Source organism: Conger conger, chromosome 4 (genome assembly GCF_963514075.1).
Source record: "Conger conger chromosome 4, fConCon1.1, whole genome shotgun sequence".
NCBI classification, from domain to species: Eukaryota; Metazoa; Chordata; class Actinopteri; order Anguilliformes; family Congridae; genus Conger; species Conger conger.
In genome coordinates this window covers 63,330,792-63,357,482 of record NC_083763.1, presented here as the reverse complement: position 1 = coordinate 63,357,482, position 26,691 = coordinate 63,330,792, and the positions used below count along the sequence as shown (strand labels likewise).

At 46.0% G+C, this 26,691-nt stretch overlaps 1 protein-coding gene across 5 annotated transcripts in view; it reads left to right on the top strand.

Annotated features, from left to right (window-relative positions):
- The window catches only part of sulf1 (sulfatase 1), a 100,118-nt gene extending 74,612 nt beyond the window's left edge, over positions 1-25,506 (top strand). For 4 of the 5 annotated variants that reach the window (XM_061239115.1, XM_061239117.1, XM_061239118.1 and 1 more), the window contains 16 exons: positions 1,264-1,415; positions 4,178-4,347; positions 7,234-7,384; positions 7,601-7,776; positions 8,017-8,145; positions 8,697-8,753; positions 10,534-10,669; positions 13,014-13,224; positions 14,115-14,379; positions 14,740-14,836; positions 14,924-15,018; positions 16,218-16,295; positions 17,179-17,342; positions 17,814-17,956; positions 18,149-18,272; positions 23,807-25,506. In XM_061239115.1, coding sequence (XP_061095099.1) covers positions 1,264-1,415; positions 4,178-4,347; positions 7,234-7,384; positions 7,601-7,776; positions 8,017-8,145; positions 8,697-8,753; positions 10,534-10,669; positions 13,014-13,224; positions 14,115-14,379; positions 14,740-14,836; positions 14,924-15,018; positions 16,218-16,295; positions 17,179-17,342; positions 17,814-17,956; positions 18,149-18,272; positions 23,807-24,612 — 2,954 coding nt within the window. In that variant the 3' untranslated portion in view covers positions 24,613-25,506. The remainder of the gene's footprint in view (positions 1-1,263; positions 1,416-4,177; positions 4,348-7,233; positions 7,385-7,600; positions 7,777-8,016; positions 8,146-8,696; positions 8,754-10,533; positions 10,670-13,013; positions 13,225-14,114; positions 14,380-14,739; positions 14,837-14,923; positions 15,019-16,217; positions 16,296-17,178; positions 17,343-17,813; positions 17,957-18,148; positions 18,273-23,806) is intronic. The other variant, XM_061239116.1, reaches the window with a different exon arrangement.
- Positions 25,507-26,691: the final 1,185 nt, after the last annotated feature.

The following is a 26,691-nucleotide window of genomic DNA, read 5'->3' as shown; positions in this document are numbered from 1 at the left end:
CACAGTTCAGTTAGCAGCAGCTTTTAGCCAAAGTGCTTTTCACATAGAAAGCAAGACCCATAAGATCCAAAGACGCAAGATCCAAATCAAAAGGGAAAGTTCTTTTAAAAAATTTAAACGCTGAGCTATAGTCTGAAAAGGTCAGTTTTTAGGTGAGGTGCTGGGATGGCCAGCTGGGATTGGAGAGATCTGGCTGGAATGTGTGGTGTAATCATTGTCTGAAGATAGGAAGGGGCAGTACCATTCACAGCTTAGTGCACTAGTGTGAGTCATTTCAATTCAATGCAAGAGATGCCGGTGTAGGGTGTTCAACAGTGGTGTGGCATGTGCAAATTTAGGCAGGTTGAATACCAGGTGGGCAGCAACATTCTGGACAAGTTGCAGTGGCCCAGTACCATAGGCTGCCAGGCCAGCCAGCGAGGCATTGCGGTTGTCTAGACCCGAGATTAGGAGCTCTTGTACAAGTAGCCGTGTAGCCTCTTGAGTGAGGGAGGGGTGGATTCTCCTGATGTTCACACTGGAATGTCTGTTCTTCTCATAGTTTATTTTATTTTTTTGTGATGGGGCATCTATCATAACGTGATATCTTCACACCAGAGTGCTTGACACATTGTTGGACAAATTTACAGCCAAAGATTTCCACAGGAATCTGCCAAACAAGGCAAGCTATTCAGTCACTAATGCAGGAAAACAGACAGCACTCAATACTGCTGTAACCATAGCCTTAGACAGAAATTAAATTATTGATACAAATTAAGTCATAATTGAAAGAGACTAAATAATGATTTAGGAAAAGACATGAGAAAAGCCAGGCTAAAAGCCAAAATGCCATCTTGTGTGAGTGGCATGCAGGTTTTCTCATGAATAGACACTTGTGGGCTCCAGCACTACTTGTGGTTTCTAACTGATATGTTAGCCTACAATTAGCTCTCTTGGGTAGACTGGCAGTTTGCCTGGCTTTGGGGAGATGTTTAGCATGGTTTGGAGAGAAGGAGCACACACAAATGTTAACAGAAATGTACAGGTACTTTTTTGAAAGAGGCCACATCCATAGGATGGCCTATTAGGAGATAAGCGTAGACGCCTGCTTTTATTGATCAAAGAGACACAGGGAGCTCCAGTAATCGCATGCCTGTGGGTCTTTAAACAGACGAGCACGACAAGCACGGATTAGCCTCGTTGAGACGTTCCGGTACTCTTCCTGTCGGAAGCTGCTGTTGATTTTGATGTTGACTTTCTCTCTCCTTCTCTTTGTTTCCGCAGCTTTCTTTGGGAAATACCTGAACGAGTACAACGGCAGCTACATTCCACCCGGGTGGCGGGAATGGGTGGGGCTCATCAAAAATTCCCGCTTCTATAATTACACGGTCTGTCGGAACGGGTACAAAGAGAAGCACGGAGCGGAGTATTCCAAGGTATGTAACCGTTAGCGTGACATCAGAGCCCTGCAGCAGGCCTCACCCATTGACTGAATGCGTATGAACCTGATAACCTCTCTGCTCTGTGGGCCAAATGTGCTGTTTGTTCCTGAATAATTGTAGGTACCGTTTGCCTACAGTCCCAACGTGTTTTCAGCTACCTCAGAACTCAGCGGTGTTGAAAGGGACTGTGTTTCCTTGGCATCTCCTCGCTTTCCTGTCACCACGGTTTAGTGTTTTGCTCGTCGATCCGGTCCTGTAATGCAAACAAGTCGAGAAGGTTGACAGTGAGTACATTTATTTGGAAATGGCTCCCTGCTACTCTTTTTTTTTTTTTTGAGCTGATGGAACCGATCCACATTGCAAATAGTTGGCAAACGAAACATTTTGCCATCTCTGTGTCAGGCTCGGGATATTAGCGATGTGATAAATGCGCAGTCAGAAGGATAGGTTTGCAGACCGTTAGACTCCTGTAACCTATGCTGGCCCGGGACAGCTGTCAAACCTGAATTTGTTTTCCCAGACATGTTATTCGCCAGCGTTGTACGAGGTAGGCCAGGTTGGCCCCGTGGAGCCGCAGCGAAGGTGTCTTGGTCTGGAGACAAGACCATTTGACATTTCTGAATATTTATTTTAGGCTAGTTTGATGGATCGAGTAAATAAGTGTTTGGAATGGTGTTCAGATGTGAAATGGCTTGCTTGTTGAATCAGACGAAAGTGCAAAGTTGCCTGCTGGTTTAGGGGCAACTCAGGTTGAAAGTTTCTTAGGTGAGACTTGGAGCATTTTCAATAAATTGTAATACAGACATGGCATAAAGGGACATTTGTATCAGTTCTGTTTGAATTAACAAATATCAATGGACACATGAAGAGTCTCGCCTTTATGATAGAGTCGTTGCTTCTCTACTCAGTGGGCAAGAAATGGAGGGACGTGGTGGATGGAGTGATCACCTCACTATGTGTGACATGCTAATGGGTGAATTAGAGTCAGATCCTTGGATGCGCTGCTCATCTTTTACACCAGGGCAGTAACATTAGCTCGATGGATGCAGTGCATGCATTTAGTCACATCATTATGCATGACATGGCAATGCATAATGTAGTTGCTTGCAAATATATGCACCCATATCTTACACCAGGACAGCTGGCATTAAGTACAGGCCAGGGAAGAGATTCGGTCCTGTCTGAAACGGGCGCGGGTGACTCATCATTCCTCTATTAGCGGTTTTATCACTGGTTTTATAAGTCTGAGGCGTACGCACAAACAGCTTCATTATCTCACGCCCTCGCTCTGACTCATTTCCTCTGTTCTGTTATTCACAGAGACAGACGGAGGTGCAGATCTTTGTACAGTATGACGCATTTATTAATTCATTTGTTCACACCGTGTAGTATTTTGGTTTTGGAAAACAATTTCCATCTTGTTTAGAGACCTGGCAACAGTGGTGGAAAGAAGGTATATTTTCTGAGGGTCAACGTATAACGGACGCAGTAATATATGTGTTGTGGTGGTGAGGGGGCGGGGGTTGTTTGTGTATGTTTTCATACCAGTATACAATTTCTGGGAAATCAAGGAGAAATGACTAAAATAAACAGGAGCACAACAGGAGAAGGGGTTCAAGTAAAAGAGAACCAGGCCTTTTTAAATTTTGTATATTTGTCTTCTTCTTCTTCTTTAAAATATTGAGACTTAATGAGGGAATGATTGCAGACACATATGTGTGCATCCAGCTTGCACATACAAGCCGCCCTGCATTAATTTACCACTTGAGCAGTGAGGCATTTAAACGGAGTCGTAGTGCCAGAGGGCTCGGGCCACAGCCAAACCTGCAAACAAAAGACCTTAACTAGTCCTGGAGGCCCACAGTGTCTGCAGCGTTTTGTGGTTTCATTTCAATCAACAGCCAATTTAGACCTTGGAAATGGCATATACTGTAAGTACATAAAATTCACTTAACTTCTGAAACGTAGTCAAAACCAGCACTCGGGCTCTCCAAGCGTTTCGCTTGAGACCCCTGCCCTAACCTAACCCCGCGAACGGCTCATTGCCGCGTTAATGCGCTGGGGCCGGGGGAGGGCAGAATGGCTGGGGGACCGGCACACGGGGCTCTGGCTGGGAGTCTCCCCAATCTGCACATGGGGCCAGTCTTGCCTGTCGTTGCTGCCTGCGCTCACTCTGCTGAAGCACAAGGGCGATGAGCTACTCCTGTTGTCATAACAAAGAACCAAGCGATGAGCTGTGACCTCTGGCCACGGTAGTGATCGTCAGCCCTGACCTCCCAATCCCCTCATCACTGAGCACAGCGGCTTCACAGGATCGCCATGCTGGAGATCAGTGGTTTCCAACCCAGTTGGGACCCAGGTAACCAGGCGAAGTGAGTTAAATCAACTGCTGTAAATGATTAATTAAGTTCGGAGTAACAAAAACCAGGGCCAGGGTTGGAGACCACTGCTGTAGATGATCTGATCTGATCATCAAAGTTGCCAGCTTTTCACAGGAGCTGTCCTTGAATGTTGAGTTTGCAGCGTGGGGGCACTTCAGGACGCACTGCATAAAACAAAAAAGAAATACAAATCTTATTGTAACTTGTATTTTAGTCTTCTATTTAGGCTTAAAATGTAATAATACTAAGTCACACATTACTATTTTTCTACTGTCTTCTAAAGATTTTATGTCTCATTACAGCCTTTTTGCAGTGTGTGTGCTGTCCTGGTGTAATGTATTAAGAGAGTTGCTCTATTCTAATTTTTTCCTCCAGGATTATTTCACAGACCTGATAACCAACGACAGCATCAACTTCTTCCGGATGTCCAAGCGGATGTTCCCGCACCGGCCAGTGATGATGGTGATCAGCCACGCCGCCCCACACGGCCCTGAAGACTCCGCCCCACAGTACTCCAACCACTTCCCCAACGCGTCCCAGCACATGTGAGCGCACGCGCCCTCTCTGCGCCCCTCTGGGAGATCCTTCTCCCAGACCCCCACGTTTACACTCTATCTCCCATGCTAGTGCACCCGGTTCCTCCCTGTTTACACTGTGCCACTTGCCTCATGGCAGTACAGCCCCTGGCTCCCTCCCTTACGAAACATCACTGCAGCTACTGCAAAGTACAATGCAGTTAAAATGCAGTGCAAGAGTTCTACTTCATTAACCTGAATTATAACTGCATACATTAATACTGCAATTTAAAAAAGTGAAAATGTATTTGTAAATTCCAGAAAGCATATGTGAGTACTACAGGGTAAAATAAATTACTCAAATTAAGGTTTCGGCTGGTTAGTGGCATTGTTGTGATTGACAGTGTTTGTGTGTATTTTGGCTTCTCTGTAATTTTTTTTGTGGCTGTTATATGCCATGTGAAACCAAGGCAACATTGTGTTGCATAAAATTGCAAGTTACAGTGGATATTATTACTTGCATGGAAACATTTAAAATAATCAATCCTAGCCAGTGAGCTTTTGTTAAAGCACTTAAAGTTAAATATTTGAACACAGGAGTAGTCTCTGTTAAGAATGGTTGGAGACTCATTTTCCAACGCATTAGCAGCGATCTGCTGAGGTGGCTTTCACACAGTTGTTAACTACATGCTATCGACTGTAAAGTTTGCACATTGGGAGATGTTGGCCCACTGCAGGGATGCTCTGGGCTGTCCCTTTTAGCCCCATAAATCAGAAATGATTTCCAGGAATAGCTCAGGAAACGTATGATCAGGATGGGCAGAGACTAAGACCGTATGGAACACTGTAACAAAGCCAAGCCCGCTGTGGGTTTCCACTGTCATCACCGGTCTGCTTGCGGCCGGGTCTCTTCAGCTCCTCGCACACCCAGCCATTCGGCGGGTCCCCCCCCACCATAGAGGCCCACGAGGGACAGCAGCAGGGCTGCAGGTCTCCTCTCCCTCCCCCTTTCGGAAGACTTCCTGACCTCCCCCCATATCAATCAGAGCTCTCACTCTGCAGCCCCTCTGATATGTGGAATGCGTGGTTTGCTTTAGAGGAACCCTTTGTTGCATTATTAATTTATTTTGAGTGCGAACCCGGGCCCTGAATAGTCGCTGCCTGTGCGGGGCCCTGGGGCGCGGCGTGACTGGCATGTTGTTTTGGTGTGTGAAATGTTGCTCAGTGAGTCCGTGGAGCTAGCTCAGGACTGGCACCGTGCTGGTGGGGGGGAGGGACACAGCATGACTGTGTGCCCTCTGCCCAGACACAGATTCGATGTTAGCCCTCCCTCCCGGCCTCCGCAGAGGGAGCGGGCACAGTGCCACACTGTCTTGCGATTCTTACAGTTTTACAGTTGGTCCTGCACATGGGAGTGGTTGAACCTGCGCATGAGACTTCAGTGACTGTTGGAGGTGTTGTTTTGATATAGGTATTGAGGAAAGCTGCTGTCCAAGCCAGACTGAAGTACAGGCAGTGGAGATAATACAGATGTGTGTGTGGAGCTGCCAGTCCTCCTGGCTAAGCAATACAGTTAATCCAAAATGCACGTGTAGAGCTGCCGTAGCAATAAAACAGCCCCTGTAAATCAAAAAAGGGAGCGGGCCTGCTTTAAAAGGCGAGAGCAGGAGGGTTTGATGTTAATGCGATTAACATTCCACACCAAAGGTGTTTCCCACAGACGCACTCTGTCTGAGAATGCGGAGAAGGTCTTTGACAGGACAGGGATGGCCAAACCCTTTGCGATTATGCAGAAAGGCTTGTATTTATGAAAGCATTAGGCCCCCTGCCATCCCGGCATGGGCGCTGAATGTCGAGCATGTCGGCTACACCTGCCCGTTGTTTAGTCTTTGCTCGGTACGTACGCCTGGGTGTCAGGTGCCACCTCTCCCTGATATTGATTGATTTATTTGTCTGACCTCGCATTCCTGACGGCCTTTGTGCCCAGCCATACCTCAACGGCACAGTGCAAAGAGACAGGTTCTATTGTGTGGCGTATTAGGCCGCCTCACTGGCTGGGTGAGGAGTTCAGGCAGTGGACAAAAGGAGCCGCAGGAGGAGAGGGCAGAAGCCGCAGACTTGATTGGAATAGATGGCCTCTATCTCAGGAGTTCATTAAGGACGTAGCTGGGTGCGTCGCCAAGGCGAGGCGCTGACGGGTAAACACAGTTTCGGGTGAAGGCCTCGGCCCACGGGATCAGCAAGTGGAATGCTCCTGGCCTCCGGTTCCAAAAACAAGATCAATCCCTTTTCTGTACCCAAGCTTTGCTTTCCCACTCCAAACGCGCCATGCATATTAAACTCTCATCCTGGGAGTCTTGTTTTTTTGGGGTGGCTGGTCAGGGAGTTATTATTTTCTTAAACGTGTGCCAACCCTCAAATGGTTTCTCCTCACCAAGCGCCCAGATTCTCAGGACTCCACGTGGAGGGATTGGGCAGAAATCCCCAGAATAAACACCTTCCAGGGAGAATTAGTGAATTTCTCTGTTCAAACAACAGTTGGCTGGCCTCATCAGGTGCTTGTCAAACATGTCAAGAGAGCAGATAAAATGCACAGCAGTCCTCTGGGTATGAAATGGAGATGTGGGATTGCCAAAATGTGAAGAGACTCTTACAGAAAGTCTTTGCTTCTCCCTGTCGCAACAGAATCACTGTGTATTCTACCCTGAGAATGCCCAGTTATACTAGGAAGAGCTGTGTGTTATGACCTCAGTACTCCCAGTTATATCTGAAGAGCTGTTTGTTATGACCTTAGTAACCCCAGTTCTACCTGAAGAGCTGTGTTTTATGACCATAGTACTCCCTGCTATACCCGATAAGCTGTGTGTTCTGGCCCTAGTTATACCTCCCAGTTATACCTGTGTATTCTGCCCCCAGTACGCCCAGTTACAACTACGCACCCAACATGGACAAACACTGGATCATGCAGTACACCGGCCCAATGAAGCCCATCCACATGGAATTCACCAACTTCCTGCATCGCAAGAGACTTCAAACCCTCATGTCCGTAGACGATTCCGTACAGCGGGTAAGTGACCAAATTCTCGGTTTCACCCATTACTCCATCCAGTGATGTGGGTGTAACTGTTGACAGAGAGAAAGAATGAATGTGAGCATTATAATTCAGCTGTGTTCAGTTGCTTGCCTAGCCTCTCAAACATTGGTGTGGTGGGGAGTGGTGTGGTTGTCACCCGCGGGGTGTTGGTGGCCGCGGCCTCACGCAGATTCATGCTGTCGCTCGCAGATATACGAGACGCTAGTGGAGACAGGGGAGCTCGACAACACCTACGTCATTTACACGGCAGACCACGGCTACCACATCGGTCAGTTTGGGCTGGTGAAGGGGAAGTCCATGCCCTACGACTTCGACATCAGGGTGCCCTTCTTCGTCCGGGGGCCCAATGTGGAACCAGGAGCAGTGTAAGACCACTTGGTCACATTCACATGGCCATTTCTGCCTGCAGTCCATATGTGCAATATGCAATTTAGAAATTATATATTAATCTGATTTATTTTTAGGTTTTGCTCTTGTGGAGACTCCAGAGGCAGCTATTTGACATAGAAAACAGATTCATTTTAAATTATTTGATCGGTTCCAGTGTAATTCTGAAGCATGAACCCTGCTGAATGTGTGTGTTTTTTTACAATGTGCATCCGCAGTAACAACCAGCTGGTGCTGAATATTGATTTGGCTCCCACAATCCTGGACATCGCAGGCCTGGACACACCTCCCGACATGGACGGCAAGTCCATCCTCAAGCTTCTGGAGCAGGAGCGGACAGGGAACAGGTGAGAGCAGTTCTGAGGGGATTCACACTGAACTTAGCGATCCTGCGGATAATCCTGCACCTCTTCCCAGGGGACCCCACGACATGTGTTAGAATAATATTCACAAACAACACAACACCAGGAGGTGAATTGACGATTAAAGAAACATAGGAGTAACCTGTTCAACAACTGTGCTCTTAAAATAATTAACCCTTAGGTCTGAGAGAAAGTGATGTAATGTTCCAGATATGCATTTGTTTTAAATTATAGTAGATATAGCGATATCACAATTTTTCTCTACCTTAATTAAACTAATTAATTACATGTATATCCTATACTAAGATTAATGGGTTAATCAGAAGGCAGGCAAGTAAGAGTGATTATAAGATTAGCTTTCAATGTGATTATAAGAGTGAATAAAATCAAGAGAATCGCTTTTGTTCTTTATCAAGGGTGCACAAAACCCAGAGGCTTACTGTTGCATAATGTGGGATAAATGTTAAACTAACAAGCTCACGGGGATTCCATGTCATAAGTATTCCATGAACTAATTGCATTTCCTTGAATTTCAGGTTCAAACCAAACCGGAAAGCCAGAGTCTGGAGAGACACATTCCTGGTGGAAAGAGGGTAAGTGTGATGTGTTTTTATTCCTGTTTCTTATCACTGAAGCATGGCCGCACAGCAGAAATGTATGATGCGAATGTTACGTTTTGCTGGGCTCTTAGTATCCATTTCTCTTCGCAGCCGGCTTCCCAGCCATTCGCCTATTTGTTTTCCTTCTTCCCAGTTATGTTCTAAGAGTCGAGCAGGCTCCAAACCAGGATGGGATGGAGAGCCAACCTGTTTGGTCTGGAGAATTTTTATGTGAATGTGTTCGGCCAGTGGCGTACAGCTGTCTAAAGTTCACGGCACATTACGATATCTCGTACAACAGGGGGTGGGTCGCTGACTGACCCGGCTTTGCAGGCTGTTCATTTTCCTCTGTCAGCAGAGGATGAGCGTGTCTTTGTCTGGAGTGCGGCGTAATCTGCCAGCACGACTCCTAAACACCCAGCCCTAAACTCCAGTTGGCCCCGCCGTCCTTGGTCTCCATGACTCCTGGATACATTACACCACCACTCAGCAGCTAGACACGCACAAGATAAACAAGTTCTCCCAACACCGGGTATGGTGTTACCTGAGGAATGATGGGAAGTCTCACTCGATACGCACACAGGAGGTCTCACGGGGTGTCAGAGGAGGAATGCGCCCGTGAAACAGGGAGTACCTGCATATTTCTCAGGAACCTTACCCTGCCCCTCCCCTCACCAAAGCCCAGCAGCTATGGGGTCTGCCGCTAAAAACGGCCCGTCCGGCTGCGCTGGGAACCGCCACCAAAAACGCATCCGAGAATGTGATACATTGCGCTTTTATAGGCCCCTTTCTTGTATCGCTTAACACGCTAAGCTGTCCTAATGCCGCGGGTGCTTTGTTGGGAACGCGCGGCTCCGGGCGTTGTAATCCCATCAATCTCCCTGCATGGCAGCGGGGGCCTGGGACTGTGGCCCGGGCCCGTAGAGCGAGACATTCTGCCTGTCACCGGGGCCGATGGGGTGTGAAATTGCGGATCGAGTATCGGGAGGGCCGGGCCTCGCCCGCTCCCACACCAGGCCGTTCTGTCGTTGGGTTCTCAAGAGAGACGTTCCGAGATTGGTCTCCCCCTAAGGGTTAAACACACACGGTATGACCTATTCCATGGGAAGTAGCCTCAGAGAGGGAGTTTAAGCTGCCTACTTGCCAAATATCAGCTGCCACTGCCGGAACTGGCGGGGCATCAGAAATGAAAGCGTGCTACCTTGGCCTTTTGCCATTTTATCCAAACCTCCATTAATCCATTAAACATGGCTGTTAATGTTGCTCAAATTGATTTCATTTTATTGGTGATGACTGAGGTTTTTGTGTTGCACTTGTAGAGGAATCCTCCGCAGGTTAAGCTCATACTTTATTGAGTGTGCATCACTCACATTGAGACAAAGACAGTATCTGATATAGTTGCAAACCGGTCTGGTCTTTTCTTGGTCACAGCCGAAGGGCATTCACAACAGTAGCTGTTGCTTTAAAGAAAGCCTCCTAGACAGCTGTTGAATTCAAGCCCCAGAGGGTTGTTTTTTTTCCTCTTTTCTGTCGCTGTAGTGGTTATTTTTTCGCCTTATGAGAAGGCAGTATGCATTGGCAGGCCCAAGGGGAGACCTGGCTGAAGGCCGTGATGAGGGTGGGGGGTGGGGGTGATTTGGCCCAGGGCTGCGGAGTGTGTGTGTGAGAGAGAGTGACCCTGGGCCCTCTGCCCGGGCTCTCCTGGCACCCAAAGCCGCAGCGTAGCCACAAGCCCTGCCTCGTCGCCTCACCAGGCCCCCTTCTCACGTTGCAGGAAAATCCTCCGAAAGAAGGAGGACGCCGGCGGCAGCCTTAACACCCAGCAGACCAACAGCCTGCCCAAGTACAAGAAGGTCAAAGAGGTGTGCCAGCAGGCCGAGTTCCAGACGCCCTGCGAGCAGCCCGGACAGGTACGTGTTCCACAGCCCCTCCGCACACCCTCAGGGCCGCCCCATACGTACACATCCCACATCCCACCGGGCTAGTGTGGGTCCGTTCCGTCAGGGCCTCCTGTCTGGTTTCGACCCGATCGTAGCTACCATTCCGTGCAATGGAGGCCCTGTTGATGCAGAAAGCGTTTCCATTCTGAGCCAGACGTTGGTGTGGAGCTGCTTTTACGATTGAGCTGCGCGGCAGACCCAGGAATGCCCTCTGAAGAGCTACTCTGCCATTCTGCTGAAAAAGTGAGCTTGCTGTAATTGTGATTGAATGGTAAATGGGACCGCACTGGTGCCGTTTTAGAGAGCGCTCTTTCATTGGGTCCCATTAGGAGAGGCTGGTGAGAAATTTATGGTGGCATGGCAGTGAATCAGGCCAGGCTGAAAAAGTACAAATTGTCACCATTTCAGGTAGCATTAAAATGCAGACAGGCTTTTTTAAGTGCTTCTAATGTAAAACAGACCCTGTTTTATGACCAAGTAAGTGTGCATGTAAAGCTTAATATGGCCATTAATTAAAGACTGCTGGTGCTATTTTTAGCCCTGTGTGTGTGTGTATGTGTATGTGCATGTATGTATCCAAATGAGTGCAACCGTGTTTGTCTAGAACTTGAGTTCATGTAAAAAGCTTCTGCGTGTGAGAGAGAGAGAGAGTATGTTTGCATGGGAATGTGAGTGTGTCTCAGCACCTGCACATATGAGGACGTGTGTCTTCCTGCCTTGAATTATGATTTTAGGACTCTAGGGGCTTTTGGCCATTGCTTTTAATATACGTATCTGACTTGACTGTGGGACTGACCATCACACACTGCCTTTAAGGAGTAGAACGGGGGAGTTGAGTTGAGCTCTTAGCAGCTGCGGATCACAGACCCGTGGGTTGGCTATAAACACACAGGAAGTGACTTGTCCAATTCTAAACAGGGCTGTGACATTGCAAACCTGCTACTGACAAGGTTAACAACTTGGAGATAAAGCTGAATAATCCAACACAAAGGGCAAGAGGACCACCATAGCACATATATTTTTACTTGTGATAAGCCCGATACTTTGCTCCTCCTGTACATGCCCGATATGACCCTGCCCTAACATCTACTTATCTTAGTTTCTTAATATTGGTTGCATTTTTTCAATGTGCAGTTCAGAGATACACGATTCTTTCCAGGAGGCCCCTTCTATAATGTAAAGCCTGTTGTTGTGCTCATGTTAGGATCCCAGAAAGATTGTGTGAGGGAGGTCCGAATGCAGAAACTGTGGCTTGCTGATATGCTGCGAGTGAAGGGAATGAGAAGGGAATGAGAAGAGAATGAGAAGGGAATGAGAAGTCAGTGGGGGTTAAGCTGGTGGAGCTGCATTTGTCTTGGCCCGAGGCTCCCTGGGCGAGTCACAGCACGTATGGGTCCCACTCTCGCCCATTCACGTTTCCTCAAGCTTCTCCTCCCTGTCCTCACCCACTGTGGGGAATGCGGCGCAAAAAGCCCTAAAAGCCGGGCGAGGAGAGGAGTAACGCCAGGCTTCACTCCGCAGCCGGCTCCGCTCGCTCACCCGTGGCTGTGTCAACGCAGGGCCCCGAACGCCGGCGCTCTCCACATGACCGGGCGCCGCGGATACGCCGTGGCCACGCCGCCCGGTGGCGTGCGAAACAGACGCCCCCGCCGGCCCATCCCCGCCCGCCCTCTCTCCGCCTGTCTCCCCGGCCTGCATGCAGATATAACATTACTGTCAGACACATAAGCTGCCTGTCAGGATGGCAGCGCTTCACAGGAAATTCGATCAGCGCGCCGTGGCCATTGTTTGGATATGGTTTCCCACAGTTGTGAGCAAACGTCTGAAATGTGGTCGGCGGAATAGCGTCTGCCTCCCAAACGGTTACCAAACAAGGAGAGTGCTACAGTATTTGCTTTTGTTTTCACTTTGTTTGTTTTTTTATTGTATTTGTATTGTTTTGTTGCTGTTTTGGTGGTAGGGGTTGCATGGAAAGGGCAAACGTTCACCGAGAGTGCAAGGGTCGCCTGAACTCTACATAACAGTATCAGTGTTTTGAGGAGTTTACTTATTCTGGTGGAGCAGAGTTTCTGATTCCGATTCATATCACTGGTTTATGTTTCATGTTGCCCTGAAAGAAATGGCTCTTCTCAGCTCTGCCTGTCTGAAAATTTGGCAGTAAATCCAAAACAATGTCACTGAGAATATTTTCCCTGACTGTACACAGAAAACCCGCTGTCTATCTCACAGACTCTCACGGGGTGAATGAGTACAGTGTGTCTTGTCGGTCGATGCGCCCTGACTGATTCTGATGTGGCATTTCCATCCCTGGCAGAAGTGGCACTGCGTGGAAGAGATCACGGGAAGGTGGCGCATCCAGAAGTGCAAGGGGTCGCAGAAGGAGGGCTCGAGGAAGAGGGCCAGGAGCCTGCGGTCTCGGGCCTACGACAGCAGGGAGAAGGAGTGTGACTGCGGGGACAGCGAGTACAGACCAGGCAGGGCGGACCGGCGAGGTCACCGCCACTTCTCCCAGTCCAGCGGCCAGCGTGAGTGGCGCCGGGCTCCAGATGGGCTGGGGGCAGGATTTATGTTGTTCAGGGAATTAGCGCTGCATGTTAAGGCTGCTTGTCCCTGGCTAGTCCCTCACTTTCCAGATTTTCTGCCACATAAAATGCCATTACTCACTGCACTGCAGAAGTGTGACCTGTGACTTATAAAGCGTCCACACAAGTGTCAGAAATAAAGGCAGGAAAAGTGCCTAAAAAAACTTTTTTTTTTGCTTGGAAAACATTCTCATCTGTACTCAAAGGGAAAATTACTGTAAGTTCAGGCCATCCTGGAAGAAGAAAAATATACCTCCACTGTCACTTTATTTGTGGAGAGTGGAGGATTGAACTTTTCAGAGAAAATGTTGACATATTTTTAAATGTTATGATTGTGAATGCCATAGATACTGTATGCATCCAGTTACAGTAATATATTCTTTATTCAAAAGCAAATGTCCCTGTAAAGTTGTCATTTTGAATGAAGATATAGAACACATGGGATTGAATGGGCCGCACTGAAAATGTTAAGGTCGAGTTGAATTGGAAAATCATTTTTGTCAAGACCTGTGACATGTCTATTTGATTACAAGGGCTTGAATGCAGTGAACTGTAAGGTATATCAAGTACTAAAATTGCTTAATCTTGTCAGTGGTATCTTGAAAAAGAACTGAGGTTTCAAGGATACACTGAATTGAATAATTTTCTACATGGTGTAACAATCCCATGCAATGTATGAGTATGGAATATAGGGGGGCCATCTAGTGGTGGGAATATGTGTTGCACCTGGGTTGTAATAAAACTGAATCTGGGATTCTCTCTTCCCTCTTCATGGATGTATGTATTACTCCATGGTAGCTCAGGATACTTAAGCATGTCTCCTCCCATTTCAGGTTATAAGCCACGGTTTGTTCACACACGGCCCTCCCGGTCGCTGTCGGTGGAGTTCGAGGGGCAGATCTACGACATCGACCTGCAGGCGGATGACAAAACCGCTCTCCGCCCACGGAACATCAGCAAGAGGCACTACGAGCAGGAGGAGGAAGAGGAGGGGGAGGAGCTAGACCTGGACCTCGAATCAGATGACGCCTCCGAAGAAATGCTCGCCGATGACACCAACGCCATTGGCTACCCCAACTCTGTAAAAGTCACACACAAGTAAGTCCCACCCATGTAGCTCAACAAAGGAATGCACAGGTCAGCATTTTTACACACCTCTAGTGCAATTAGTTCTCAGGAGGCCTATCACAGGAGGTCTCTGGACCTTTATTTATTGCATATCTTCAATACTGCAGTTCCTTTTTATTGTTCTTACAGTGAATTGTTCAAAATGGCCTTTAAGCAATTGTTCAAAATGGCTTTTAAGCAATTGTTCAAAATGGCTTTTAAGCAATTGTTCAAATTGCTTAACTCTACAAAGTGTTCTTACTGTGCTTTGTGTTAAACATATTGTCACTGAGCAGTTTTTTCTCCCGGTACACAAGTAATCTGACCCAGCCCGCCCCTCTGCTCTCTCAGGTGCTTCATCCTGCTGAACGACACCGTGCACTGCCAGCGGGAGATCTATCAGTCCTCCAGGGCCTGGAAGGACCACAAGAGCTACGTGGATCAGGAGGTGAGCTCACAGCCTCGGCCCTCGCGCCTCGCCCTTTCGCCCCATGGCACGACGCCACCCTGACCTCTCCTGTGAATGTGCCCGCAGATCGAAGCTCTTCAGGACAAGATCAAGAACCTGCGGGAGGTGAGAGGCCACCTGAAGCGCAGGAGGCCTGACGACTGTGACTGCGGAAAGAGGAGGTTCGTCCCCCGGAGCGACATGCTCCTTTCTCACCCACCCTCTCAATGGCCTGCGGGCATGATGGAGCCGGTCTTACCCGAGGCTCCATCAGCCATGGCACACATTCCATCCCTTTGGATTAGTTATTCTGACAATCTTCCAGTATCATTTTCTGTGAAAGCAATGTTGTAAAGCCCAGAACTACAGTGGAGTCTGCCACTGAAATTCTCTTGCCATGCCCAAATTGCTGTCTCACTGTCCGCCCCACTGCGTGTCCAGATATGATGGATGTATCGGGGGCTAAAGGTTGTTACTCTTTCCCTGGGTCCGATCAAAGCTCCTCCATGACCATTCCCATGGTCTCAGGGCATCTTAAAGCACTGACACGCACTGTGGCTGAAGTAATGAAGGCCACTGCTTGCCCCACTAGGACCGCTTTTCCTGTGAAACTGTTCCATTAGAGACACAGAGGGGCTTCTGGGAAGGCAGCCAGTGCTTTCTGTCCACATCGCTGACAGACTCAAGGCCCTGGCACTGTGTTTGATCACAGTCTCTTCTCAGTCTCAGCTTGCATGTGAATTACAACCCCGCCTCATCGCCAAGGTCATTCTGTTAGCAGGGCCCACTTCAGGGCTTTTACATCTCAGATAAGTCTGTCCCTGTGCGTATCGATCTGTGCCCTGCAACTTCCCAAGCATTTATCACACTTGCCTGTTTTCAGAAACTAACTGCCTACAAGGCGAAAAGGCAATTGTCCTCATAGCAGCATTTGTGGTGAGACTGAGCCAAATAAACTCCTCTTGGTTCCAAAAGATTTGTCATGCGCAACGCTGAAAGTAGAGGCTTTGTCAGGGTGATATTGACAAAGCAATTTGTGTTAGTATGTTTTTGTTTTTCTTCTGCAGTTGCTGCCTTTAAATGGGAAATTCTCATGCTTCAATTTGCCTGTCTTGGCACTGTCATCATGAACTCTGAAGACATCCTAATAAATGTTTTTTTCCAGCTCTTGCTTCTTTGAATAGTAGTTGTGTAGTTGGGTTGCGGTCTTTGGATGAGCGCACTCTGACATTTTCCAGTCACAATTCAAATGCTTTCGACATTTGAAATGTGTTTTATAGTGTTCTGGGTCTCTGTATTGCCTGGGGTCTTATAGTTGTTGCTCTGATCTCTGAGAAGGGAGGTGTGAATTTGCTATTGTTTTCTCTTTATTAAAAACCAGCTACTATAGCAAAGTGAAAGGGCTGAGAAACAAAGGTGTGAGGTCGAAGAACAAGAATGACCATCTCCGTCCTTTTAAGTGAGTAGGAGTGCCGCCCGTGGCCTGCGTCGCCTTGTGTGTGTCCGCCGCCCGTGCTGTCGCCGCCCGCCGTGACTCCACTAACACCGTCCGTCTACGAGCGTGTTCAACCAGTGTGGTCTAACACAGATCAAATACACCAAGGGAATCACTCTATGGCATATTGTAGCGGTAACTCTAAATGAGCTTGGTAATTGGCTGTGGCTGATGGTCATCCTCTTGACTATGTTGAGTATCTTTGCCCGTACAGTGCTGAACACGGACCGGTGAACCTTGGGGTAATTGATTCTCCAGCAGGCAGCAGTGCTGCGTGTTGTGTGTGCGTGACTCTGACAGACTGTGGGGTGGCGTGTTTGAGAAGGCTGGCCGCTGCTCTGCGAATCCCGGCGCCAGCGGGGTTACGAAAGAGATTTTCTCCAGAAGCTCTCAGTGGGTGCCTTAGTGGCACCGCGGCCAGGGGGCCAAACAAGCGGCCGAGAGGTTTAGGGTTTAGGGCCTGAGTGTTGTTAAACTCAAGCAAGTTCAGCAGAGCGAGGCTCTGGAAGTCATCGTTTGTGTAACGTGGAAACAATGTGGTGATGCAGTAAAAAAATAAGAAAAACATTTAAACCCCCCAGTCTGGTAACCCAGGGAGATACAGCTTTTACGAGGCTGAGAATCCAGCGGGAAACATCAGGGGTTGATTAACTGAACAGGACACATCCATTGATTTGTTGTCCTGACTAACATGGTGTGTGGTGAAATAACCACAACGGTTTGTTTCCAGTATTTCTATATTTCTGACGATGATGTCACACAAGATTGCGTTACCAAAAAGGGTGGCTGTGTTTTCGTGGATTTTGTGCGACTGGGGGCTGACTGGAACTCTGTCTCTCTCCATCAGGGAGGAGGTTGACGGGAAGGCTCAGCTCTTCAACGAGATCCGGAGGAGGAAGAAGGAGAGGAAGCTGAAGAAGAGGCAGAAGAAGGGGGACGACTGCAGCCTGCCCGGACTGACCTGCTTCACACACAACAACGACCACTGGCAGACCGCACCCTTCTGGAACCGTATGTCCACAGCACAACAACCACCACTGGCACACCACACCCGTTCACACACAACAACCACCGCTGACACACTAACCCGTCCACACACACCAACCAGCACTGGCACACTGACCTGTCCACACACACACCAACCACCACTGGCACACTGACCCGTTCACACACACCAACCACCACTGGCACACCACACCCGTTCACACACAACAACCACCGCTGGCACACCACACCACTGACATGCCCATTTCATTACACAACTAACATACAGGTGTTAACACATTACTCATAACATTCCAGGCGCATAATACTCTCACCCACACACAGGAATTAACAGCTTAATACAGATGGAAAATAATGCGTTTTAAAAAGGGAGTGTATGGCTATTGAAATTCATTAATGAAGAAAGCTTCCACACTTGTTGAGCCCTGTATTACCATGTCAGATTGCAGTACGTTAAATCCTGTGCTCTCTTTGAAGTGGGAGGATTCTGTGCCTGCACCAGCTCCAACAACAACACATACTGGTGCTTAAGGACAATCAACGAGACTCACAACACCCTATTCTGCGAGTTTGCCACTGGATTCTTAGAATACTTTGACCTGAACAGCGATCCTTACCAGGTGAGCCCAGCTCCTCAGTGACTGTTTCCAGCCCTGGCCCATTTTCCAAGCTCTGACATTTCACAAAGCACACCGATCTCACCATGTGACCTGTAATACTCTCCATTTCCATGCGGCTCATGCTACAGTGGATCTGTCCTGCCCCTCTGAATTGTGGTTCACATTGTTTGGTTTTTATCATTTTCCACCCAGTTGACAAATGCAGTTTACTCAGTGGAGAGGGAGATCCTGAATCAGCTCCATGCTCAGCTCATGGAGATGCGCAGCTGCCAGGGGCACAGACAGTGCAGCCCTCGACCAAAAGGCCTGGACACAGGTAAAACCCTGACCCGCACTGCACTCTCTATGGGAGTGAGATTAAGGAGACCTTAATAATCTGTACTTTCAATCAAGTTTGCGAGTTTTTGGGAATATTTTTCGAGTTCCCCCTTTCTCTCTCCAACTCTTGAATCATGACACAAACTCATTGAATCGTGACCCACATGAAAAACAGTGTAGCTCTTCCCTTTATGGGCACTTTTCACTCGTATAAGTCACACGCTTTTAGATGGCAGATGGCTCAATGCCAGATGGCTCAGGAAGTTTCAGTTTACTGCAGTTTACCGCAACACATTTAGCATATTAATGAGCTGGCACAGCTGTAAAATACAGCTAAAAATGGCAACTGCTAATAACCGAAATAGTAGGTAGGAGAAGTGAGGAAAACCACAAAATGTCCGTAGTAGTATTACAGCTACAAAGCAGAGTGCCACTGAAAGGGATGCTTTGATTTCAGGCTCCTGTTTTATCTAATGCAACATTGGTCACCTTAACCTGTAACCTGAACACTTTCAAATTCAGTTCAGCGTTATTTTTGCACTGGTTATTATTCTGATCTTACATTCCCGTTTGAAAAGCATAAAATGAAACATCTACATGATATGCAGCGTCTATTTTCAGAGGGATTCAAAATTCAAAAGACTTTCAGTTAAAAAATGAGTACCATTGTTCAGATCATGGCTTTAATAGTATGAAATTACACAAAAATTGTGTTTTATTGTACTTTATGTTTGCTGTTTGTTTTTGATTACGGGCATTTCTGTATATGATAATCCCTCTCTATGTTTTGGCAGGACACGCTATAATGACTCAATATAGCGTGCAATTCCATTTGTTTCATGTTACGTGAACTGTGAAAACAACAACTGTACCTGCTACTTCCAAATGCCATTTTTTTTCCAACGCCACTAAAATGAATCCAGTCTTCTTCATGGTATTAGGCCTATAAATCTGCAAAATCCGTGGTAGTTCCATTGTGACATCGGCACTGCAGGAGATCAGCAATTTTCTGTGTCAGAAGACTCACTCATCATTATAGTGCATTTCACACACCAGGGTTTTGTAACCAACAGAAACATTGTGAAATGGAAAAGCTGATTTGCAACCAGAGTTCAGTCATGGAGCTGGAAATTTGCACAGAATACATAACCATGCCTGGTAGAAACAAAAGACATTTGACTGCTCCAGTAAATTTCTAATGTAACAGCACTTTGCCAATAATAATGGGATAATCTAGAGAGCTATTTATGTTATCTTTTTTTTTTTTTTTTGGAAACACAATGATGGATACAAAATTCTTTGACAAAATATTTTCAAAGCAGGTTTGTGACATGAAGTTAATAGGTTATATTTGGTGCTTTCACATATGCCTGTCTGGAGCACTTAGGAAAGTAGTACAGTGCAGATTCATAACTGGTCATGTGTAAACACAATCACACTTTGGCATGGTTCCAAATATAACATTAAGTCCCTTCAGCACAGGAAGTACCTCACCTGTTTGACCATGGGCTCCACTGTACGCTGCTACTATAGCAGTGGTAACGAGAAGTATGGGTTTGCTTTTGTAATAAAAGCAACAAACGTCCCATGATCGGATGAGGGATTTTGCCATGCCAAATAAAGAAAAGGGTTGAATTGACGAGCCCATGGAATGAAATACTGGTTTAGCTGAAGGCAATAATGGTTTAAAGCTCCTGAACTGAATCTGCCAAGATCATCAGGTCCCTTGTGACGCACATAACCTGAGTCTTCTACAGTGCAATTGTTATGATTACACACCCCTACAAATTTATTTGGAATGTGCCGCAGCATATGTGAAAGCAACCCGCCCACGCACCCACCAATACTAAACAGTTAGTGTGGAAAAAATAACACCTCATGCTAGACCTTTTAACATTTTCCTCACCTCACATGGAAATTATGTCAACTTTCTGGTAAACCTTTTTGATTCTGCTTCAAAGGGGAACTCAGGATGGAACTCTACCTACTGTACTGTACCACCCAACCCAACCCCTCGCCCTCTTCCTGTTCCTGTCCCACTTCCTGTTCCTGTCCCTCTCCACATCTATGGCCCCCCACTTTGTCTGTCAGGAGTTTAACTCAAGTGCATTTTTCTTCAGGAACTAGAAGCTGTGCATGAAGAACTACAATGTGAATGTTTTATTTTTCATTTTTCATTTTTATTTTACTGATTTAAGCATTAACATAAAATTGCTCTTATTTTCCTAATTAGGAAATAAAGATGGAGGAAGCTATGATCCACACAGGTATCCATACTTTTTTTGTTTTATTCAGTGGCTTTTTCAATAACTGCATGGGCCAGCTCATTTCCACTAATATTTCAACACGCATCGAGCTTAAATGTTTGGCTGCATGCTGGTTTGCTCTAACCGTGATTTAACCGTCTGGTGCAGACGTGAATGCAAAAGCCAGCTGGCGCTGGTACAAAGGGAGAACATTTCTTTACCTCATCTGAAGGACATCTCCATTACCCACAATGCACCATTCCTCAATAAGCTTATCATACAGTAACAGTCATTCATCTCAGAGGAGCCATCTCATTCCTTGCATTTTCTTTTTCAAACCACATCTTGTTTTCCTTTTTTTCCACTAGGAGCAAAGACAACACATACGTATATTAAACAGTCAGTCACCAGCTTCAAGGGAAAAATGTTAGAAATGTGCTACTTTTTTGTTTTTTACCTCCTCTATCACATGCTAGTTTACCATATATTTCAAGACCTTCTTTTTCACATAGTAAAACATTTCAGTGTGTCAAACTGCTTGTTGATAGCTTTTAGGTGTGCTGACATGCAACTTTTAAGTTAGCCTACTCAAATAATTGAAGCAGTATGAGCTATGTATACATTAATTTCAACAAGAATTTAATGATATCATAGTCATGACAAACTGCATAATTATACATTACAGCTTAAACACTAGAAGAGCTTTTTAATGCATGTGTGCAGGACGATACTATTTATATTGACTTTGACTGAAATGTTTCCACTGAAGAGTGTTTCTAGAGAATCATATTATCCTAAATAATGTGAAACTGAGTTATGTATTTTCTTAAAAATGACAGGAAAATTACATCATAACGGCAGATTTTTTCCATCAAAATGTCATTGTCTTGCACGTTTTTCATATTGAGTCATGTAGTTATTTGATCAAAAGGTTGGATGCACGGTGACATTCCACAACATCTCATTTTCCACACTGACTGTTGAAAAAAAGTATTTAAATGTATGCTATCAAAATACATTACCTGGATCACTTCAATCAGTAGCTAATAATAATATAATGATATCTGACTATACCATTTCAGTAGTGACATCGTGCTATTAATGGAAATGCCTTGGCATTTACTATAGGCCTATCAGTAAATAAAAATAAAAACACTACGATTTGATGAATCATACATGCATCTTGGAAGATATGCATCGTGGAACATGAGGATGTAACCACATTAATTAGCCTAGCTAAATGCAATTTCTTACTCCTTGTCCTGGCTTGATTGTATGTTAAACAATGTCTTCGACAATGTAAATAATTAATGTGGGGAACTCATTGAAGATAATGACCACGACAATGTTGAGGCGCAGAAACGGATTGACGCTTGTGTTGCAGCGACGTACTTGTTTACCTGTTCCTCTTGACCTTCTCTGTTTCTGGCACCTGCGTACCAGGCTACAGCAGCACCGAAAGTTGAGGAGGCCAAGCCTTTCGTCCTTGTGAGTTTTTAGCCAACGTATCCATCCATTCTCTCCATTCCGCTATTTCACGTCTTTTCCATCGAGAGTCTGAACCTCCGGAGCCGCACGATGGCATGAGACAATCGCGTCCTGGCTGCTAGAAATAGTTTTCAATAATTTCATGAATTTCTCTAGTACTGTTCCATGACTTCATTCCATGGCTTTTGAGAGGGGTCAGTGTGATGTAGCCAAATCTCATTTGACTGTGGTTTAGTCCTCCATCAGGACTATTCACACAGGATATGTAACAAAAGGTGATCGATAGCATGCACGTTAAATCTGCTTCTTACAATCATGGCATTATGGCTCATTGGCTGCTTCACTAGTTTTCTGTAAACCAATATTATAGCAAGTGATTAACCATTCCTATGTATGTGCTTGCACTGATGTACTGCAGCAACATAAATAGTCCTTAGAACTTTGTTCATAACATGGCACTGTGACTGCCCTGTCCTCTCTGTTCCTTGATATTTAAATATATTTTTTGCATGGTGCAGGGTAGGCCAGGTCTGAGTGTTGAGACTGCTCAGGGCAGAATAGTTGTTTCATGGTTTTATGTTAGTGGAAACAAGAAGAGTGTGTTTTTCTGCTGTATTCGCTTGTTCATCAAGTTGTAAACACAGTTGGAAAAATATCTGAATGGAGAAAGACATTCTGCAGACATCAAAGGGCAGTCAGAGGGTTCAGATTAATGCGGTTTGCAAACTTGTATCACATTACCAGCTGTATTCTTTCAAGTGAGCGTCCTGCATTCAAATGAACTGGAAAATCAGTTTACTATTTAACATCTGAAGTGAGCTTTCATTTTCACAAAATAAAAACTCCAAAAAAACTGTAACATGTGTGACAGCACACATGTTGCTGTCCAGTGTAGTGTATGGACTATAGAAGATAAAGGAAACATGTGGGTCTGGAATCCATATCAATGTGGATATGGATACAGCTTGGCTCACTCACAGCAGCAGCACGACTGAAACAGGAAACACAGTGGAGAGAGACCTGCCAGGTGTACACCACCAGTATCCTGACAGGGCTGCTTTAAGAGCCCCCCAGAGCGTGTTCATATTCTCCCTGTTCCTGTGTTTCCTGACCTCTGGGTTATAGCCTCCTGTCTGACGAGAGTCATCCGCTCTCCACTACCGACCAGCCAGTCTTCAGGCATACAGACCTGTCACGCGCCTAATCCTACTTTGTACCGAATGTAAAGGGCAGTCCTGTTCATGGTGTTATTCATAAACGCCCCCCATTCCCACCCCACTCCCCTCTTTTTTGCAGATGTCATGGTATCATCCCCCCCCTCCCCCATATCCCTCTGTCTCATGTCATCATTTGATTTGGTTCCAGGATTCTCTGGATGTTCTCTCAATTTGAGATCACAATAAACCTTGTGTTAATGTGTTTGTTGAGATTTCAAGACCATGATGAAATGGCATACAAACATAACAGTAGCACACTCTAGAATGGCCACAGTGGCTATTCTGTGACCTTCATTTTATGTAATGCCGTGTGTTACGTGTATCGGCTGAGTTTCTGGATGTTTGCTATGCTTGTTGCTTCAGAGGCTGCTTAACAGAGGGGCTGCAGGGGTGTGTGGGGCACTAATCAGGTCTTGACCCCATTTTACTGGGCTGGGACAGGGGTGATGCGTGTGTGCGTTTTGGGGAGGGGAGAGGCATGACTGCATGTTTTTTGATCCACTGGAGGATGTGTAAGTGTTGAGCCCTCATTGGCCACAGTGTGAGCACGCTCTGACCCTGTCCTAATGCTCTCTCCCCAGCTCACAACCAGCATGGGACACACGGAAAGGCTAAACTGCCCAACTTCACAGAGGACGTCGACTGGCAAGGACTGGAGGACCTGTACAGTGTGAACGACAGCCTGTATGAAATCAGGCACGACTACAGTCCCAGCTTGGACGACTGGACTAACTTTCAGAAGGATGTAGATAGTATGTTTGCACTGCTGAGAAATTTAAAGGAACTAAACCAAACAGACAGGCTTGACCCCATGGCAGAGCTGGGCTCGGGGGCCACAGGACTAGAGGAGTCCAGCGGAGCAGGGGCCCCCGTCCGGGAGGCATGGCCAGAAGTTGCCACGCCTAAACCCGCTACCCCAGCTCCCCACAGCCCAGCCCCACACCCACCTAAGAAGAAACTTGAATCTCAAAATGACATCCCCGAGAGTCCCTGGAGCAGGAACAGGCCCTGGACGGGTCCCCTGAGGGACAGCTGGGCCCAGCAGCTGGAGGAGGGGCTGGATGGAGACGGGCTCATCTTCAGCGGGAACGGCTTCACGGAGCTGGAGACCCGCCACGACTTCCTGCTGCGCTCGCCCTCCACCCTGCAGGCCGACCTGCCTGCGCCCCTCAGCCGGCCCCAGGACCAAGAGGACATTTTCCAGGCCCAGGGCTTCCTCCCCCTCTCCCCACAGACTGTGACATCCACAGCACCGGGCGGGAGGGGCGTGCCCACTCAAACACACGCCCAGCAGGGCGGGACACAGGTGCTGCCCGGGCCTCGGGGGCGGGACTCTCTGGACTTGGAGGGCAGCGGATTGGCCGGCCCCCCCTCTGTGACACACTGAGGCTCACTGCGGCCCCGCACTATGGAGCCAGAAGGGCCAGAGACAGACTTCTGCAGTGTGGAGCCAGTCTCCCTGCCTTGGAACACAATTTAGAATTGTATTATGAATCATAATGTTATGTTTATTTTTTTACAGGTGCTTCTGGTAATTAGAAATCAGTGTTATGTTTATATATAAATATATATAATATACATTTATATATATATAGAAAAAATTAAGCCTAAATGCAGTTGCAATTAAATATTGGATTTAAAATTTAAATGCCATGTGGCTAACTCCATTAAAGTAATGTTTTTAATATATTTTTTATGAAATACAGGTTAAATAAATGGTGAAACCATTGCAGTGCACTCCTTCATAATATAAACCACTGTCAGATTTGATCCCAACAGTTCAATTCACTTAAATGCACTTTCTAAACATTTGCCTTTCAGCAAACTGCCGTTTACCTTAAAAACACAGCCTCTTTTAAAAATGTATTTGAAATTACTTCCACCAGATTTTGCAAAAACATAAAATGAATAGCTTGGTGTTTACTGCATTCAATAAAGTTCTATATTAAAAAAAAAGAAATTGTTACTGGGCACCTGTCTAAATGGTGGAATTATTACAAGCTGAGATATTATTGCTGCACTTATGATAAACCAGGGGGTTGGTTCAAGTGTGCATTGCTTTGATAATTTCCTCACTCAACATAATAGCATGAAACAATGGTTAAACATATTAGCATATTTATACCTCAACAAAACACATCACACTTTGTGTTTGGCTGTTGGGTTGCTCTTAACCAGTCCATGTAATTTCCCATTCCAAAAAGACTGTAAATGGATGAGAAATATCTAATCTGCTTTGTTTGCGAAGAGTATTGCTTTAAAAATAAATTATGTTGCTGTACATCGTCCCCATCCTCCCCTCCCCTGAATTTAAGTGTGCTGAGATGTGTCAAAGATGTAGTGCCTCAGGAACGCAAAGCCATTCATAATATGTTTTCAGAACTTACTGTCAAATTTCAGAGAGCATGAACCCAAGTATGACTGCACAGTCTGCTTGTTTCTGGCAGTGTCGTATAATGGGAACAGGGTTTGGAAGTTAAAGGTTGAGGGGTTCATTCTCAGCTTGGGTACTGAGGTTGTACCCTTGAGCAAGGTGTAGAACCTGAATTGCTTCAGTAAAAATATTCACCTGTGTTTGTTTTAAAAATGCAAATGTCACACAAGACGTGTCCAAATGTTTTACACATACCTCGTAACCATCCCAGATTAATTCGGAAATTAATTAGCAAAATGACCATCTCTAACAGTTTACAAAATTGCTTAAATGAAGACAAGACCAGTGCATACGTTTTACAGTTTTTATTGACAAATATCAAGTATTCAAGGTATTTGTAAACGAAGCGTTCACAATGTATCGACTTCTGTTCCAGGTGAACACAAAGCAAGGGTTTTACCCCCTTCTCAAATACAGCTTCTTAAAATAAATACAGTTTTAATGAAGATGGAGAAATAGAAACTAGTCTACCTGAAATAACCCACGTGAGAAGCCCAGCTGTCCTCCGCCCTGTGTTAACACCACATGTACTGACACTGCTATCAGGGACAGGGCCGGTGTCGCCTCAGTGAGAAGAGGTATGTGGTTGTTCGCAAATGCCCAGATTCTCACGTCACTATCAAAGTCACAGTTAGTGCACGTTTTCCCAAAATCCTTCAACCACCCTTAACTTTCATTTTATTCTGAACATTTATTAGGAAAAAATTACATCTGATTTTCCAGAGATTCATCTCAGTGCTTCCAATAATTTATTGTTTCAAGGGCATTTTTGGTAACACTAAAAGTGTGAGAATTAAGCCAACCAATCCATATACAGCATGTGTTAAAGCAATTTTAATAATTAACCTTGCTCAGTTTGAACACTGTGTTCCTATATAATACTGTGGGTAAAGCAGGCACTGAGAAAAGTGAATATACTGGCTTCCGTTAGTTTTTAGTAGTCTAAAGTGTAACGTTAGTTCATAAATAGGCTTTAACTAGTTAAGAGCTGTATGCTTTTTTTTAGACAATGATCATTTTAGTTTTTTCAAA